The sequence below is a fragment of the Leuresthes tenuis genome, unplaced genomic scaffold, assembly GCF_036924035.1.
Source record: "Leuresthes tenuis unplaced genomic scaffold, fLeuTen1.0.hap1 SCAF_19, whole genome shotgun sequence".
Taxonomy (NCBI): Eukaryota; Metazoa; Chordata; class Actinopteri; order Atheriniformes; family Atherinopsidae; genus Leuresthes; species Leuresthes tenuis.
In genome coordinates this window covers 19,105,377-19,125,188 of record NW_027325373.1, presented here as the reverse complement: position 1 = coordinate 19,125,188, position 19,812 = coordinate 19,105,377, and the positions used below count along the sequence as shown (strand labels likewise).

The window sequence follows — 19,812 nt, the reverse complement described above, 5'->3', positions numbered from 1 at the left end:
GATGGTGCCGAAACGTAGCATGTTGTCGGCAGGTAACACAGGTGAACTCTCTCAGTAGACAACATGGACAGAAACTCACAGCCATGAGTTCAACATCTGGGGTGCAGAGATGCTCCTCCTCAGTGACAGTGTCCAGGATTACATAATCTTTTGTTAACAAGTGCAGAGTGCTATGATCATCCTCCTTTACTGTTACCTCTCTGTCTTCCGTCTCTGTCCGCTCATATACTCTGAATAGGGAGGTGTTAGAGCTGTTCCTGCAGCCATGTCTTTGTAAAATAAATCCCTACTGCATCCTTTTGAGATTTTCAAGCTTGCCCGTTTTATCTGCCAGTGATTTCACACTTCCAATGATGATCAAAAGAAGAAACATTTCAAACTTTCTCCTTATTTTACTCCATTTTGTTCCAGCTTCACATCCTGGATTTCTCCTCTTCAGCTCATCTGGATTTAGGGTCTTTTTCCAGCCATGATGATACAGATACAGACAAGTTAAATTGAGACAATTAATTTAGCAGATACTCTTATCCCAAGCAACTTTCAAGTGTGTTACCCATCAGGGGAGCAACATGGGGTTCAGTATCTTGCCCAGGGTAAATTTGACATAAAGACCAAATCAGGATCAAATCAGCAACCCTTTGACTGGAGGATGAACACTACAGGATGAACCCCCACAGACTGACAGCACACCACAGGCACAAAAAGCCTGGACTAATGTTTGCAAAAGCTTTTAAAAAATAAGCCACAGACTGTCTGGAATAATATTTCCGGACAAATTAAACCCAGAGCAGAGCTCTTTGGGAATGCATTGTGTTGGTTTGTTTATAGATGACAAAATTACATCATTCAGTCAGTCACAGATAGATAAGCTATCCCAGCTGCCATCAGGCAAGAGGGGGGTTGCACCCTGGACAGGTCACCAGTTCATCAACTTTTTCACCTCTACAATCATGGCCCTACACCACCCATATTTCTTACAATTAATAACAGTCCTGACTGAAACACTTAGCACATCAGTATCAGTCATAGACACGGCTAAAAACTACTAGTTACAGAAACATGAACGAATGTTGCGAGTGCTCTCGTACTATCGTATGTTGTGCATGTGAGTGCAGTGTTGTGTTTTGTTTCCTGTGTGTTCAGGCAGAAGGTATGGAAACTATGTCCTTCAGGTGGTGCCGAAGAAGAGGTCAGAAAGCTTCTTCTTGACACCATGAATCAAGAAGTCAGAGGGTCAACACAATCACAGGGATCCGTCCTCTGGGTGTTGTGAAGATACTTCTGTCTGGATCAGTGGTGGACCAGTAAAAATGAATGCCAACATTCATTTTACAACTTTGACAAGTTTTTTATTAACATTTCACTTTACTGTCTGTCTCAGTCGCACCTCCCCTCCTCTCACTCCTCCTGCCTCCTCCACTCTGGGGCTGAGGGATGTGACAGGAGGATGTTTATTTAATGAGAGCAGTCTGGAGGGGGTAATGAAATCTACCCTAACACCATTAACAACCAGGCTTATCAGCTCTTGGGACACACGTCAGCATACTGCAGCCTTTTGTTCTCTGGCTCGAGGCTGCCACCGACCCAAAGGACAGATTAAGGATCCTGTGAGCTCTATTGACACCTATGTTGCGAAATTAAAAACTGACCACCAATCTGTGCTGTGATGTACCTCTATCATATTTCACCTTGCTCTTTAGAAAATGACATGAGAGGCATTAGGGAGGCAGGACAGGTGGACAGGTGTCTGACAGGCACATGTAAGGTATCTGCAGTGTGTTTGAGTGTGGGAGGTAGTTGGTTTGTTACCTCACTACACAGACCGTCAATCCTCCTTCATGTCACTGTAACTGATGCTGATGGATGGACAACTCTTTGTCTAACTCACAAGAGCAGACAGGCTAAAAGCCATATACAGGAAGTATTTGCATGTATGGCAACATAAAAGGAACAATTAAGGCCATTTTATCCTCTGTCTCTCCCTGTTTCCTGTCCATGTCTGGGTGCAAGTGCTGTTTTTCCTTCCTTGAATCACGCAATATGCTCTGAGAGGCTCATTTTCTGAGCATTGCATTAGAGCGAAGCTGCTGATGGCCACACAAAAGCCATGTAAATGAGCTGTGAGAGAGGCCCATCAGTCATCATGCCAGATGCGCTCTCCCATTATTATTTATGGCCATAATTGGCCCATGTTTCCTCAGGCAATGACTGTGCACTGATGGATCTGATGATGACTCCGCTCAGCCCAGCCATCAGGAAGCAGTCTGAAGGAAGGCAGGAAGGGAAGAGGAGAGAAAGTTTGCATGTGAAGTGGGGGATGCATTTATCACTAAAGAAGAAAGGCTGTGTTAAATGATGCAGTGTAGCAGCTGAGTCGCACAAAATGAGATTAATCAAAACACGGATGGGAGTTGTAAACGCATCACGGTTCAAACTGTAGTTCAAAGATTCACAAAGGAAAGTTTCCAAATGTTTACAAAATGTAAATTTACATATGAGTTTGTCTCACTGACATCTGAACAGTCAGTGGAGCTAATTCTCAATAGAATTCCTTTCATTCACTGCTCAAGAAGAAGGAAAAGCTTCACTTCAAACTGTAGATAACTCAATAAGAATAACATTTCTGTGATGTTTAGCTCGTTTGAGCATCTATCAGTGCAATAAGCAAACAAAGTGTAAAGATTCTACTGTTTTTCATGTTGTTTTATATGTGCGTTCAACACTAACATCAGTGTCTATATGCATGTGCATCTTTTCCACTCAGCTGCAGCAACTTGGTTAGTAGGTCGGTAATTTTATAAATGGACAATGTACTCCACACCAGCAGAAGGGGAACATGCTTTTTATTGTCATACATCCTTGCCACAGGAAGCTGGAGCCAGTAAATAAGGACAACATCTGCAGACTAACTGAAGGCTGATTGCACTCACTGTACACAGATGTTAGGGTTTTTTGACAAGGTGTGAAAGAGAGTTTATGATGCAAGGCAAAGAATTAACTAGAATACAAAAACCCATTAAAAAACCCCACAAACCCTCATGAGATTATTGTTTACTTTGTAACTATTTGTCACTATAACAGGATCCTTCTTGCTTTGCGTCTCGCATTTCTCCCGTCTCTGATCAGCTACAGATCCGCTGAAAACAGCAACTTCAAGACAGTAAAAATGAGTGATTTTAAAGTCTATATTGTGGCAGGATGTCCCTTTATTGGAACAACCTGGAAAAGCACAAACAGTACCATCTTGTAAATCTTTGCAGAAATAATTTCCAGTCTGATACAATTTCTGGTGGACTCGGCCGCTGTGACACGAAGCAGCCAGAACGTTGTTTGGTTGAGAAAATAGTGACATAGTAAACAACAGCCTGCTACAATGCACCGCTTGTTGAACCGAAATGACATTTTTGAGATTTGAGTTGTTTTAGATGGTTAAAATTCACTCTTCTTTTGTTCTTTCTCTCAGTACCGGTTTGGTTCGCTTGGCTCCCCCGTGAGAAATCCCACTTCTCCAAACAGAGAGCGCTCTGACTGCTGCAGGGTAGGTGCTATAGTCAAACCTCGGTTCACAAACAGCATCACAGTCAGTCACGCCTGCTCCGAACTGTTCTTTGATTTTAGCTATATTTCTTGAGTTGTGCATTATCTGTTCTATTCTTTTTTTTATTCCATAAGCCACCATGGGACCTAAGAAAGCTTGTAAAAGCATAAAGCTGGAAAGGTAAATAGTGAGAACAACAACAGAGGTGAAGAAAAAGATCATATGGAAGCATAAAAATGGATTTAGTGTGTCAGATCTGGCGAAGTCATCGATCTGTACCATTCTCAAGAACAAGGAAGCAATAAAGGATGTATTTGTGATTGTGTTTATCATTTAATGTGTTAGATTCAATGACTTTCATCGATTTTGTGCATGAACTTGTGCGCAAAATACTGTTGTAAACGTATAAATAAGCAATAATCTGGGGAAGAGATTAATACATTTTACTAGATTCCTATGGGGGATAATAGCTTCAGTTTTCCAACATTTCGGTTTACGAACGGCCTTCGGGGATTGATTAAACTCATGAGTACTTTACACAACCCCAATGTTTAGGAGTACCTTGGAAAAACATTTTCACTCAACTCTGCACGTCGCTGTCTCAGATGTGTGAAAAATATATTTGAAAAATGTCATCACAGTTATCCAAAGTGACAAGTTCACAATACTATTGAATCAAAGGTCCAAACCTCAACATTATTTATGGAATTTAAAGGAAAAACAGCAAACTGTCACCTTTGAGAAGCTGTAATCATAAAGTGTGTGATATTTCAGATAAAATTTGACCATTTCTGTTAAATAAATATATTAAGTAATTATTTAAACTCTGTGTTTTTACTGAAATACAACATGGCATCATAGTTTAAAGAGGTCTCAGGTGCTGGTCAAATAAACACTAGATTCCAACACTCGTGTATGGCTTTATTCACTCGCACCACATATTCATCCATCTTTCAGGGCTGATTTAACCCTCCTAATGCGAGTCAATACATGCTGCTGTGAAGTCAAGAGGAACAGCAGAGGTACTGGATTGAGATGTGGGGCCATCTTTGGATTCGGTTGGTTGGCTCTGCGATTGACAGACTGGTCTCAGAGGCCGATGACTCGATCTCTCTTTCTGGTGAATAGATCTCTGTTGAGGGAGGAGTGGAGTTCCTGTCCTGGCTGTGGAAATGTCGCGTGTCACAGTTTGTCATCAGTCATGACGAACCCGTTGACAATCCAGTTAGTTTGTCCTCCAGCTGGCAGGTAGGCTACATGTTGGCAGGTCTGTTTCCCTCTTGTCTTACACATCAGATCACTGCATGTGTTGTCAGCGCAGGTGCACAAAGTATCTCAAATGTGAAACTCAGGGAATGTGTTTTGTTCCCTTGGAAACAAAAAATGCTGACATTTCCAACTGAGGACCGACATTTCCTCAAGGCTTTTCCTTTTTTTATGCTGTTTCTCTTAGCTTGGATACAAAGACATAAAGTTGCTGTATCTAGTTATTGCGTGCGGATGGCAGTGACCCCCCTGAATCTCGTGATGAGAGCCATGACAATGCTGCATAAAGTGAGAATGGATTTGTATCTTCTAGGTTTTAAAGCATCCTGACTATACACAGATCGGGGGTAACCTTATGTGCCACAAATGAATGTTTTTGTCTTCTAATTTCTACAGGTTTGACTCTTTCATTTGTGCAACAGTGATTTTTCTTTTTTCTTTAAGTTTCAAACTGCCACCCCCCTCCTCTCTCAGGTCGTGGTTTGTGTCTGTAAAACATCTCAATCTTGACATACATGCTCTTACTTCCAGGAGACGATTGATGGGTTTTAATTCTCTCTGACTGACAGCCTACATAAACAGCTAAACGCGAGGCTGTCTGGCAGCCGGGCCCCTCTTGTGCAGGCAGAGGCTGTACTAACACGGATGTCCTGGGGGCCTGCGAGGGAAGATGAGGCCGCAGGCTGGCACTGTTCTTAAAACGCCTACACCCCTGATGTAGATGCGCTGGGTGCAAGCTGCTATTCTGAGCTGTGCATATAATTTGGCGTTCTGCTCCCATGGCATTAACTTGTAATCTTAATTAATTCATGAACATTTGGACACATTTTGGAAGCATGTGTGATGTTTCCAGAGATACCGATCACATTTTTTGATGCCCAGAAGGGAGAAAAACCTGGATGAGCCAAATTGAATTAAACTGAAATCCAGTTACATGTTTAATTTTACTTTAAAGTGACTAATTTCCAAAAAAAGAGTAAAACCATTCACTAGTACACTCTCTCTCCTTGTGTCTGCTTTATTGACCCTTTAATTGATGAAGGAGCAGGCTTCTGCCTCCATCTACTGGTGAAAAGCCATGCAACCTTTAGATTTAAAGGGGAACTCCGGTATTTTTAAACCCAGACCTTATTTCTGGCATAAAATACGTTCATCTACTCACCGAGAGCAGTTTGGTAAAAGTCGGCGTCCTACGGAAGATATTTAGATTCCTCGAGATCCTTATAATGGAGTGAACAGGGGCATAGACGATGCAGCCTCTAAAAAAGGCATTATCTGTCTTTATTTCACCAATACTTTAAGACAAATTAATGAACGCGTACTATTGCACTGTTAGTTCATAGCTGCAATGTTGTTGTTATTGGCAGCTATCGTGGGGGGCTTATCGGGGGCTTTCTACACACTCGTCTACTGGGATGACGTCATCGACGCCTGCCGCTGCAGCTTCTTCTAACTTCTTGGGAAGTTAGCTAGACTTTCACCAGGTTGAGCAAAATCATTGAGCTTACATGAAACAACATTGTAAGAAAACACAGAAGTATTTAACGCACTTTTTGTAGTTGCAATTTCACTGCATCAGACCTACATCTCAGTTTAGGGTGAGTGCAGTCAGATTCTCTCGCTGTCAAGTCAACATTAAAATGTAAAACTTTATCATTGAATTTTGTCCTTTTTTTAAGTCTTTCTGACAATCAGCAACCTCTTTCAGTAAAAGGTCAACCAAAAAGTGCAGCTTTTATCACGAAAAAAGACCAATTTCCTGTGATAGGAAGTTCAAATCAGCTTAATTTTACCTTCAGGTGGATCATTTTTCTTTAGCATATATCATAGTTAAGAGCATGTGATTCAAATCAAGAGAAAACTGTCACCACTTCAACTACAATGTGAGTACAGCTGCAAATTAAACAAAGGAACAGGCTAAAACGACAATGATGTATTCAGGGGGGACTAAAAAGTGATGATTTACCGGCTTGTGTTAGCAAACTAGTGTCAAGTTGTCAGAAAAATCTGTTATAAATCCAAAATCTCCACCAGAAAAAAACAACAAATCACTAGTGTTATTACATCTGAAGGGTTCCTGTAGAGGTCAGAGGATATTAGGACATTAGGATTCATCTTACAAAAAGCTTCATATTGATCCAAAAAAAGATAACCGTAAAAGAAAATCTAGCCGCAATATTTATGTTTCAATGAGATGTTTGATTTGTGATTGATTTGTGGCAGTAAAATAGACACAAAACATAAAACAACAGGACAGTGAAAGAAAACAAATGGCTGTTTTTAACTGAGTTTTGGGGATTTTGTTTTCTGGCCTGAAGTGTTCTTAAATCTATTCATTGATTAAAAACAGTGTCTGTTTAACTGACAAACCTAAAAAAAACCGTCATAAGTATAAATAGTTAAGGGGAAAAAAGCATAAGGAGACACGTCCGAACATGCCATGAGGAACCTCTGAGACCTGTTAGACTTCAAGTTACGCCCAAAATGTTTATGTTGAAGCCCAGTTGGATTGAGACTTCTTTCATTTTAGTATATTTGTCTTTCTTAAAATAAAAGCTTGAACGATATCATCCTGAAAAGTTAGCTCAGCATCATCAAACCTCCTTTTGATTGATGGATGAAGTCTAGGTAATGACCACCATCTCCCCTGGTCCACTACCCATATCATCAATAATTGTGAGAATATGCTGGCTTTCTTCAGCCAGTCATCAGTATGATTCATTGGACTTGAACCAAACTAAAGTTTCAGCATCTTCTCCCCGTCCAGTATCACTTTCCTCCGATCTTGACTCCATCTGTAGATTACCAGCTGTTTCGAGTCCTTACCCGTGCCTGCTAATTAACCACCTAGCTCACCTGTACCTGCAGTTTGAGTGTAAATGCGTCATGTTTCATGTTGAATTATGCCTATATGTTCATTGTCCGGTTTCAGTACAGTTCACAGAGTGTTATCGCTCCGCTAAAATGCGGCATGATTAGTTTAAAGTAATGTTTTATCGGCCGATGTTAACTCCAACTAGACACCGGAAGTAGTATGCATGGACTTTTCACAATAAGAGCGCCATACCAACAGGAAGTGTTGTGTTAATACCGATGGTGACTTGACAGGTTTGATAGCTCCCCGCAGATTGTTTAGTGCTTGTTTAGTGTAATGAGAGAAATGGAAGATTGCAATCTTTAATGACCAACTTTATTTGATTTCTGCTGTTTATATCAGTCTGGTGACAGTAACAGGTTAAATTAATTTATGAATATGTGTATTTATGCTAACCCTAAGTTGTTTGTTATCATTTCTTATGGGAGACCAGGCACTCATACAACTCCCCCACCCACCCCCCATATGTACACACACAACAAAGAGAAGAGGAAATATCACATCAGCCTCCAGTCCTTTCGTACGGTGGCCCTGAAGTGCAAATCACAACAGCAAATCAAAAAACACAACGCCAAAACAGAAATGACAACGTTAACCAAACCGGAAAAGGTAGGTTCCTCGGGCGACATGAATCGTCGCTGATTGGACCGTTGAACCGGAAGGATATGTTTTGTTTTCAAAATATGAGCGCCGCTAGTGACAACGTAAATGCTGCTATTAAAGAATATTTTGATGCGGGACATGGACATGACGTGATATTGAATATGATGTCGACAATTCACAACATAAACACGAGTCTGCGTACGCTGAAGACACGTTTAAAAGAAGATTCAACTATTCCCCACTCATTCCCAACAACGTTGTTGTTGTTGTACCTACCTTTAGAGGTTTGGTTAATGTCATTGGCCGCGTTTCCCAGATTCGCTAAGAAGCTCTTAGCGGTAAGAGCTAAGATTCCTAGCGAATCTGGTAAACGTGGTCATTATCGTTTATGTTTTGCCTTGTGTTTTGTTTTGTTTTTCCCTTGTATTTTGTGATCTGTTGTGTTTTCTGATTTGCCGTTGTGTCCCATACTGTGATTGGCCTTAAGAATTGCTCTCAGTGTGTGAACTTGGTGATCAAACCCAGAGCCAGCCCCTTACAGTCTCTCCACCACACCATGGCTGTTTCTTTTTAGCTGGCTGTAGCCTCATCTTCTTCTCTTTAGGTGTTAATGATGGTTTTTGTTTGGCTTTTCTGGATGGAAACTCCATCCCCTTCTTCCCTTTCCTCTCCTGATTGACTCCTGTTTCTGCCCATTTGTTTTTTTTTGTTAATTTCTTTTGTTGGGCATTTTCACATTTCTGTTCCTCTAAATTTTAGACACAGCTGACTGGGAATAACCACCACCTTTTGCCACACTCGACCCGAAATACCTTCTTGAAAGAGTCTTCAAACCCTTCCCATTGTTTCCACTGACACCTCTCTTGTTTTCTGCCATTCAGCACCGGCTGTAACAGCTCATTAAACTCCGCAAGCTGCAGACTCATTTGCATTTTTAAATTTGTGAAGGAATTTTTTCTTGGAAAACCAAAGTGATTCACAATGTTTAATATGACTTAATCTGAAAAGAAAATAATAAATACTTCTAAAAGTGTTTGAGGTATGTTACAAAGGAACCACTCAATCCAGTATTAGAAAACGAAAAGAATACAGAACCAAAAGTAGGGACAGTTATGAGGTAAAAAAGTCAAAAAGCTCCAGAGCGAAAGTCTCAAGACTCTTTGTGGAAAGATTTACTTTTGTTTTGAGAGGAAAACAAAATAAAGTTAGTTTAGTTATTTTTTCACCATCTCGTAAAAACGCCCTGGAAGCTCATCGCTGGCAGCACACAGCTCATCTAGGTCCTCTTTCAACCGTTTGAAATTTCATTTGAGACATTAACTGTGACCAGTGTTGGTAATAACGGCGTTAAGAGTATAACGGCGTTACTAGCAGCATTATTTTTTTCAGTAACAAGTAATCTAATTAATTACTTTTTCCCCTCGTTGCAACGCCGTTGCCGTTACTGAGAATGTGAAGTGGCGCGTTACTACAATTTGGTTGAATGAAGCGCAAGGTGTCAAGTTTTGGCCACACATCAGCTGCCTGGAGAGAGCAGGGGTGGGGATAATGATTAGCTGGGTGGGCGGATCACGCCCTGCTAAACTGTCTCACTGCACGCTCTGACTGCCAAACACAACAAGACGGTGACAATGGCGACGAGCCAGGGAAATTCAAAGGCAGCGTCCTCAAACTGGAAGTATCGGCAATACTTCTCGCCCATTTTAATTAAAGGCAAGAATGTTTATGTAACCTGCACGCTACGCCCAGGAAAAAATACTTTATCCACGGTTGCCTCAAGAAACTCGAATCTTATGAAGCACCTCACATCAACACCTGCTAACATGACACTTTTGCACTTGAATTATTTTCAAATTTAATATTGTTACTTTACGGACTATTTAAGGATAATGTTCTGTTTATTGTGCAGTCGGCGTAATATACAGTTACAGAGATTTGCACTACTTAATGGCCAGATTTTCCTTTGTTTCGCTTTACCCAAATTTACAGTGTTTCTTAATTTTGCACTTGAATTTTATTTTCAACATTCATTTTTTATATATCTTTATTTCTAAGCATGTCATATGGCAGGCTGCAATCTATCGAATTCAAACAAATACCAAATGTTCTAAAATACTGTATACAGTGTTTTTATTCTTCAATCAGTTCATATAAACATCTTTGACGTTAAAGATGTTATAGAACATAACAACGTATAGAACATGAAAAATAACGTCACAGTTATTTTGCTGAGTAACTAATTACTCTTACAGTGAGGTAACTGAGTTACTAACTCAATTACTTTTTGGGAGAAGTAATTTGTAACTGTAAGTAATTACTTTTTTAAAGTAAGATGACCAACACTGACTGCGACTACCGGTGTGGAGAAATACTTTAACACTGATCAGTGTTGTCTCTTCTTCAGCCTCAGACTGCACAAACGGTCTTAATGATTTAATTATTTTGTGTTTTTCTGGTACAAAGTTATTGTAATCATATTCTCGGGCTGAAAAGAGATCAGAATAGCCCAATATCAAAATTTAAATCCCAGTTGCTGCCCTCCTGTTCTTGTTTTGAACATTTTATGCTCGTTTACAGCTTAAGTTTACTGCTTTGGTGCTCAAAGAAACACTCCTATACTGTAAATTCCTGCAGATATTCTTTTCAGCTTCTGTAAAATGCTCTGTTTAAACTCGTTACTCTTTAAGGCCACCAATCCCAAAAGGCTCTGCCTCCTCAGACTGGTCGGCTCAGAAGAGGAAGTAGAGTTATTTATGTGTATAAAAAAAAAAACTTGGATAAAAAACAAGACACTAACGAACAGTTCAGGAGCTCAGTCTTCTGTGGGAAAGAATAACTCCCTTTGGTTGACCTTTTAAATCCACAAAAAGCTTAAAAAAAAAAAAAGAAAAAAAAGATATATTATAAAATATTTCTTCAAGTAAAATAAGTTGAAGAAATGGAAAGAAAACCCAAATAGGATCCGGTCTTTTCTAATTAGCCACATCGAGTGAAGCTCATCTCTTGCAGTTTGATGACAAACCTCATGGTAGTTAACAATAAAACACTAATTCATGTTGAAGTCACACACTGATAACTGCAGATGTAAATAAGAGCCTGGAGGGGCTACTGTACAACTACCTGAAGAACTTCAGCAGCCTTTGTGACTTTGGTTTGGCTACAGTCTGACTTGCTGCAACCTCCTTTCTCTGCCACACTCATTTTCTCGTAATATTCGGGCTGGCCGCTCTGCTGGTGGCCAAACTCAAAGCTGATCCTGAGCTCTCCCATCTGACAGCGGGGCAGAACGTCGGGGATCCACTCGATCACAAACGGACTGGCCTCCTTCTGATCTGCTGTGCCCGGTCCTAGCAGAGACACAACGGCGTGAACGCCACAGAGAGGACGACACCTTCGTAATTACACATTAAAGGAAAATTTAAAAAGTCACCCACCAACTTTGAGGAAGGTGCGAAGCTCCATCGGCCGTATCGCCTGCGGCCGATCTGTCCTGCATCCCTCGGGTAACTGTGGCTCAGGTGGCGGCTCAGGGCAGCGAAAGCATGAGTAAGAGCCGTCCACATTCTTCACAAAACTCTGAGTGACCTCCAGAGGCAGCTGGGAACAGACAGCAGAGACATAAAGCATGAAAGGAGTGCAGTTATTAACCGATGGTAATAACCTGACCTCATTTTACTCCGAGAAGAGAGATCCAGCTGCTGAAACTTTAGGATTTTTCCTGAATGTGAGCGTTTACCTCCGGAGTGTCAAAGATGCGTTTGACCTGCTGCAGGCTGGTGATGTGCCAGGTGTACTTGGAGAAAGAGCCCAGAGGAAGTCCGTCATTCCTCCCAAACGCTAACATCCACGCACAGAAGACAAAGAGAGAGATATTTGTTCACACATTTTGTGTTTGTAGAGTCTAAACTTTTACCTAAAAAGATGCCAGGTGGACCTAAAGAAGAAGTTGGACTCCTCCAAATGTTTACATAAGTCTTGTTTTTTTGGCATTTTTTTCTGGCTTTTGCAGTTTTTCTGAAAGATTAAAAGAATTTAGCTTCAAACTGTTACTTAAATATAGCCGTCTGTGACATTAAGGTTGGAAATCACTGCCTTCTGTTACCTCAGAGCTGCATTTGACCCACAGTCATTTATGGTGTTCCACAGGGTTCTGGACAGGAACCACTTCTAGACATGCTTCTTTTGGGTAATATCATCAGGAAACATGGCTTCACTTGCACCGTTATACTGATGACACCCATCTCTATCTGTGCAGCCTGATCAATCCATCACTCTTGCTACAGGCTTGTGTTAGAGACATAAAAGTGTGATTGTCCTCTAATTTTCTACGATTGAACTGAGCCGAAAGTGAATGAATTGTTCTTAGTCCAAAGAAAAACCCTCAGAAATTCACTTTCAAACCATATAGTTGGTCTGTATGGGATTAAATTGGCCTCCAGTTCAACTCTGAGGAACCGTGGAGTCATTTTTGACTGGCATTAGTCTTTTAACTCACATATTAAACAACTCCCTTTCATGCTTTATGTCTCTGCTGTCTGTTCCCCAGCTGCCTCTGGAGGTCACTCAGAGTTTTGTGAAGAATGTGAACGGCTCTTACTGAAAAGTGATGATGAGGAACCGGTCCATACATTTATCTTATCTCCATGCTATTTTAGGTGGGAGTCCAAATAATTCCCTGAAAATCTTTCAGCTGATTAAAAACACTCTGTCTGACACCTTCAGGAAAGATCAGGTTCCCCCCATTTTATCCTCCCTACATTAACTCCCTGTGAAATGTTGAATACCATTTCGAATCCCCCTCAGCACATATAAAGCTCTATCCAAAAGGCTTTGCTCCATCTTATAAGATTTTATAGTTCCTAAAACACCACAAGAGCTCTCCAGGCTCAGCTGTGGTTCCCAGAATTTTTCCCTAAATGGGAGTTTTCCTCTCCTGTGGAAGCAGGTGCCAACCTGAACATGCCATATTTTTAACCTTTTTCTAAAGTTTTTAATCAACATTTCACTGTTATTTACTCACATTTTATCAGCGTGATCATTCTTCAAATTCTCTTTTCATATTTAGTTTTAATTCCTTGCTTGTGTTCTTTTTTTTTTTTGCTTTGTAAAGTGCTCCGAGCTGCATTTTGCTTGGAAAAAGTGCTTTGAAAATAAAGACTAGTCTCACATTTGACAATGCGTGGTAATTTATAAGATTATCAATTGGTTAAAGGAACTAAATGTGGAAAAATGTACTTCTTCTAACTGTGTTTAGCTCAAACAACACTTGATGCTGCAGCTTCTCAGGAACATCGGTGTTATAACAATGATCTGATTTTTTTAAAACAAAGTTTAACTAAATCAAATCAATTCTCACCTGTTGTGAAGTTAGGCAGTCTCCTCTTCTTGGATCCCAGCGACAGGCGCTGTTGCAGAGCGTTGAAGTACTCCTGGGGAATGTGGTAGACGAGAGGCTGTGGTTTCCCTGGTGGGGGGGAAAAAAAAAACACTAAATACATTGTGAAACAAGAAACTAAAGCCATCATCCTGCAGAAATAAACAGATAATAATGTCTTCCTGTTGTTTATAGCAGACATGTTCACAAGCCATTTTTTCCAAGTCAAGTCTCAAATGACTGAAATGAACGTTCTATCATTAGACACATGCCTTTTGGTCTAGATAAGACTGCATTGCTGTATGTTATGGCATGAAAGCATCAATATATCATTATCAATATATGTAATATCTTTATACACTGCAGGATCAAAATTGATCAGAGCATGGTAACTTAGAAGGACTATTTAAATTTGAAGTATATACATTTATTTGGAAATATGTGTGCTTGCTCTGCACCATAGGATACATTAATAGACATATTAATAACTGGCTGTGTAGCCTGAACTTCTCATGCATAACATTTTTCAGTGTCAACCTGGAATTTTATCAGGTGTCCCTGAAATTGTAAAAGTAGGCTATTTTGAAAAAGCAATTAGATTAACGTTAAACCACATCCACGTAGACTTGGCTTAGCAATTAATTTGGTAGCTGTTAACCTAGGCTACTTAACCAAAGTCCTTCCCATATTTCCCAGGCTGCAGCAGATAAATCAGCAACAAGGTGTAGTGAACAATGAAGCTATAATCTGCATATAGTTTACAACATTGTTTACTTTGATCAGTTTGCTAGCAGTACCTGTCCAAGTTTCCCTTTCACATTACAAAGAGACTGACCTGTCCTTGTGCGTTTTCAGGTGCCTGATGAAGTTGGACGTAGTTGAGCCGGCATCATTTATCCTGATAGCACACACTTTGCAAGTGGCCGTTCGCTTGTTTGCTGTCTGCTTTTTAACCAAATGTGACAACATATGCCACAGTTCCAGATGAGCTTGGTTAGAGTAGTTTTGATATCAGTGGCTGCACGTATGCATGAGGCCATGTTGCGCTCAGCCTGCCAACAGCCTTGTCATACATCAGTAATAATCAAATAAAGATCAGAAACAATACTTTCTTGAAATGAAGATTGTTTACGAGTCCCAAACCTTGAGTCCAAGTTAAGTCTCAAGTCTTTTGAGGGCAAGTCTGAAGTCAAGTCTCGAGTCTTTGTTTGTGGGACTTAAGTGCGACTCGAGTCCCCATCTCTGGTTTTTAGAACGACTTTCCCTAAAAAGAGTTTATAAGAGTATAAGTAAACGTTTATTGATAGTATATAAATCATGAAACAATGTTTTATGGATCAGTTTGAGCAGTTAGAGCCACTTAAACATCTAAACTTGAGCATGAGTTAATGCTGTGTTAATGCTCCCCTCTGGTGGTCAAACAGCTGAACGACTGCAAGCTTAAAAGTCAATGTACGAAAAGATATTATTTCTTATTAATTAATCAAATCTCAATGAATTATTAAATAGTAATTAAAGCTTGAACTGAAACCCACACAGTTCTCTTGAAGTCAACCTCTGGTTTTAGACACACCAAAGAATAAATCTGATTTATGTCTGATTAATGATGATGAAGCACTGATTAGTGTGATAACTCCAAAGCCTGGAGTTGGATAGGAACTACAAGCCCGACAGTTTGTAAGCAAACCTCTGTCAATCAAACAAAGGAAATAGAATTATAGGGTATAGTTAAAATGATATTTTGCAACTGTGATCATAGACAATGACTTCTGGAAGTGACCCTGAGCCCATAAATTGATTTCCAGGACAGAATCATGTCTGTTTTGAATCCAATTCTTAAACTCTAAGTCACGGACACAGTTTTTTTGGAGATTGCTGAACCTCTGCCAGTCTTAACTTCTGGGAGACTCTGTTTAAACTGCAGGAAAAAGTGGCCCAAATCCGATTTTTTTTTCACCCATATCTGCGTTTTGTACAACAGCACAAATCCGAAATCAGCTTTCATCTGTGGTCCAAAATCGGACACACATCTGATGTTTTTCAAAACGAACTCAGTTGCATTATATCAGACTTTTATGAAACAATTCTGCGTCGGAGGAGGCGGTGAGATCAAGTGTAAACAATGGGCGAAACAAGCATGGCAGACGCCCTGGACGAAGCGACTCAGTGGAAAGAAAGTGAGGTTTCGGACTCAATTAAAATCCCCATAATTTTGTTGGCTCAGATTGCACAACAACTTCAGGCCTGAAACACACACGCTGACATGTGTAGCAGCCATATTTACTTCTTTAAGCATAGACTGTTCACGCTGGAGTCTGATGGCGCTTAAATTATAATGTGAACCATGCAAAAAAAAATCAGAACTGAGCATTAAGACCTGCAGTGTGAACGTAGCCTAAGTTGTTCTTTTTATAACCAATCATGTCACTGACCTGCTGTGGATTAACCTAATTAGCTGCAACGTGTTCCTCCAGCTGTTTCTTTTTTGCACCGCTTAAAAGTGTTGCTGCCATCAATATCCAGATGAGCAAATACTTTCAACGCTCGATAAGTTGTTGAGCTCTGGCTTTACCATCAAACTGGAAGTGCATCATCTGGTGGATCCTCTCCGTCACACTGGCCAACCACTGATGGAAGCTCATCGTCACGGAGCGCTCATCCACGAGCTGAGCGCTCCCTGTAAGACAACACCAGCAGATTAGGACTTTGAAATGCTTTGCCGTCCACTCATTACATGTTTAAAACAGTATGCATCAGGATGAGAGATGCAGGAGTGACAGAGACAGATGTCTTAACGGATGAAGAGAGCAGAAAGTTGAAAAGGTTCCGTGGTGAGACAGGCAGCACCTGCAGCCTTCAGCCCACCAGCACCAGCAGCTTTCCTTGGAGCGGCTTTCCGAAGCCCGCAGGCCGACGCTCCCTCTTTCCATGGGAAGGAGGCCGTTGAGGGGGCTTCACACAGGCAGGAAGTTAAAGAACAACAGGTTGGGAAAGATAAAAGACAGAAAGAGAAGGCAGGACAATGGAAGATTCAGACAACATTTACAAGTGATAAATGCTTTGTGTTCAGTGTTTCAGGTGGTATCGTCAACCCACCGGAGACAGATTCATCCAAGCACAGCTTCTTGGTTTTACGGTGGGAGTCGACAGGTTCGGCCCCCGGCAGAGGTTTCTCACTGGGATTTATCCTGCAGGAAGCGTTCTGCTGCAAACCTGAGAGGAAATAAACAGACACCGAGCAAAGATGAAGCAGAAAGTATAGTATGGATGGAAATATTGTTGTACTTTTAGATTATTGTTCCATTTTCCTTAGTTTTTTTCTCTTTTTTAAGCTAAATTAACTTGGAAATCTAATTTACGTTCAGTTTACGCCACTAATTCGACTGCGAATGAAATCGAGGCTCGTCAGACCAGGCAACGTTTTTCCAATCTTCTATTGTCTAATTTTGGTGAGTCTGTGTGAATTGTAGTGTCAGTTTCCTGTTGTTAGCTGACAGGAGCTGTACCCGGTGTGGTCTTCTGCTGCTGTAGCCCATCTTCTTCAAGGTTTGACGTGTTGTGCGTTCAGAGATGGTATTCTGCATTCCTTGGTTGTAACGAGTGCTTATTTGAGTTACTGTTGCCTTCCTGTCATCTCGAACCAGTCTGCCCATTCTCCTCTGACCTCTCACATTAACAAGGCATTTTCGTCCACACAACTGTCGCTCACTGGAAATTTTCTCTTTGTCGGACCATTCTCTGTAAACCCCAGAGATGGTTGTGTGTGAAAATCCCAGCAGATCAGCAGTTTCTGAAATGCTCAGACCAGCCCGTCTTAGCCATTTGTGTTAACAAGCAATTGAACAGTTGTACCTAATAAAATGGCCGGTGAGTGCATGTATATACAGTGAGACTGGAAAGAAGGGGTTATTAAAGACTTTTATCTGAAATAAAGCAGTTTGAGCTGCTTTTTCATTTTATTTTCCTGGAATTTTTTTCTGTTAGATTTTTGTTCTTCAATCACTTTGATTCGATAATATTTTATCTTGTATTTGTCATATTTGTATAATCGCCTTTATATTTCTCATATTTTCTTCACATATAATAAGTAATAAACTCGTATAGTGTGAAATGATCAGCTAAATCATTTAAATGAATCACTAAAAACATGCAATTCGCATTTGATTCATGTTTAATCTGCTGTAAGTGTAATGAAACTAAATACCTGATGTCCAAATACAGCTCGATTAATACTGGAACATTAAATAATTTTCTTAGAAACGGCTGTCATTTACTTTTTTTGGAGGAGCTGCTTTAAAATCTGACAAAAAGAAACAAGTATAATTTCAAAATCAGCTTCCTCATTTGGAAAAGTTTGAGACTTTGTTACTTTACCGCTGGAGCTGTAGTTGATGAAAGCTGCAAACTCTGACGCCAGCTTCTCGTTGCTCGCAAAGGCGCACACGCAGGCGTAGAAGTGAAGGCAGGGCTGCGTGACCGAGCTGAGAGGCGACTGAGCGCTGCCCGATCCACCTGCTCCATCCACACCTGGTTTATTTCTTCTCGTGCTAACCTGGCAGGCACAGTGAAAGACACCTTTCTCACTCTTTGGGGCCTCCGACAGCCCTGCGGCGCCCACAGTGAGATGTAACAGGCCCAGAGGATGCTGAGAGTCAGTGTGGCACTTTACCACCAGGGTGTCTTTGGAGACTCTCTGCACCAGGGGACCGGGGGACTCCGTGGCCAGTCTCCACAGCTCCTCTCTGGCTTGAATGGAGGCCTGCAAACCCTCCAGGACTGAGCTCTTGAAGGTCAACGGCGTCGCACGGCTCTGACTCTCTATAGCTAGCTTGATGTGGATGCAGAGGCTGTCAGAGGACTGTTTATGTTTGGCTGCCGCCGACTCTGACTCACGCTGATTTGACCTCTGACCCTGCCTGCAAGAGGGCAAAAAGCAGCGGCCCAGGTTGATACGGGTGAGCAGGGTGGCCCCATCCCCAGTTGCGATGGCAGTATCTGTGGGAACCAGCTCAACAAAACCCCAGTGTGTAGCTGTGGCTCCTCTTCCTCTGTGACACACAGAAAACACCTGCGCTCCTCCACCTGAGCCGCCACCTAGGACTCCCCCGCCCTCCTGCTCTTTCCCTCCCCTCTCCTCGCTGTCTGTTATCACCTTCACCACCTCCACGGCACATTTCTTGCCGTTTCTACCCACTGATGAAGCATTTCTGAGGGACACCCCGCAGGCCTTGTTCTTACAGCTCAGCCCACGGGTGCCGTTGTAGACGCCACACTGAGGACACTTGCGAATGCCCCGCAGCGTGGCCCTCCCCAGGTTGCAGAGAAAGGCAGGAGTTGTGGGTGCAGATTTCCTGTTGTCTTGTGGTTTTGTTGGCAGATTGACCTTATTGGGTGAAGTCTGAGGAGAGGAGGGTGACATAATGCTGGGTGAGGAGGACACTGTTACTTCACTATCCATTTTGGGGCTTTAACTGGACATGAAGGGCTCCAAGCCTTGACAGAAACGGAAAATATATTATAAATATGAGGAAAAGACAACCATTTGTTATTTTTTATAACACTCCGTTAAGACTTTTTATTCATAATTGTAGTTTAACTTTAATTAGAATGACATTACAATATTATTTTACTAGTTAAAAATGTTTGTAACTCCTTCAAATTAATCAAGTACGTGTTTGAATGCACTACTCTCGCTGTAAACGCACCACCCACCCATGTTACACGTGATATTTCTATGTATGTTTTTTAAACAAAAGTTCAAACTACCTCTAATCCGCCTCTGTTTGGTCAAACGCAGCTCACTCTAGCCTCCAAAACCGTTTCGACCGTCGCCATTCCTCCTTACATCCAGACAACCGCATTGCGCCTGTAACGACACTCCCTATTGGACGACGACGATCACGTGCGGAAAAAGCCAGGGCGGGCACCGATCGAGTGCTGGATCATGGGTGCTGTAGTTGATTTTACTGCCATGGAACGCTCAAATACAAGTTTTTCGGCAGTTAATCATAAATTAACGTATCAACCAGATAATAAAGAACTTTTTAAAAGTAGAATCTCTTAAAGTTAAAAAAAAGTTAAATCTCTTAATTTTCTTTTTTTGTGTGTTAGTTATTAGTTGTTAAACTGTAAAGGTTATTGTTACATAGCAAATGT

At 41.2% G+C, this 19,812-nt stretch overlaps 1 protein-coding gene across 2 annotated transcripts; it reads right to left on the bottom strand.

The window, feature by feature from the left end:
- Window positions 1–11,184: 11,184 nt before the first annotated feature.
- Window positions 11,185–19,526, bottom strand: cunh2orf42 (chromosome unknown C2orf42 homolog). Of its 2 annotated transcripts, XM_072372283.1 has the most exons (8): window positions 19,423–19,526; window positions 18,031–19,149; window positions 16,753–16,869; window positions 16,229–16,333; window positions 13,639–13,746; window positions 12,019–12,119; window positions 11,717–11,879; window positions 11,185–11,629 (listed from the first exon to the last, which is right to left on the bottom strand). In XM_072372283.1, exons 2-8 carry the CDS (start codon window positions 19,112–19,114, stop codon window positions 11,388–11,390), a joined length of 1,920 nt encoding a protein of 639 aa, XP_072228384.1. In that variant the 5' UTR covers window positions 19,115–19,149; window positions 19,423–19,526; the 3' UTR covers window positions 11,185–11,387. The 2 variants fall into 2 exon arrangements, with proteins under 2 accessions (XP_072228384.1, XP_072228383.1); XM_072372282.1 differs by lacking the exon at window positions 19,423–19,526 and having other exon boundaries at window positions 18,031–19,155.
- Between the last annotated feature and the right edge of the window lie 286 nt (window positions 19,527–19,812).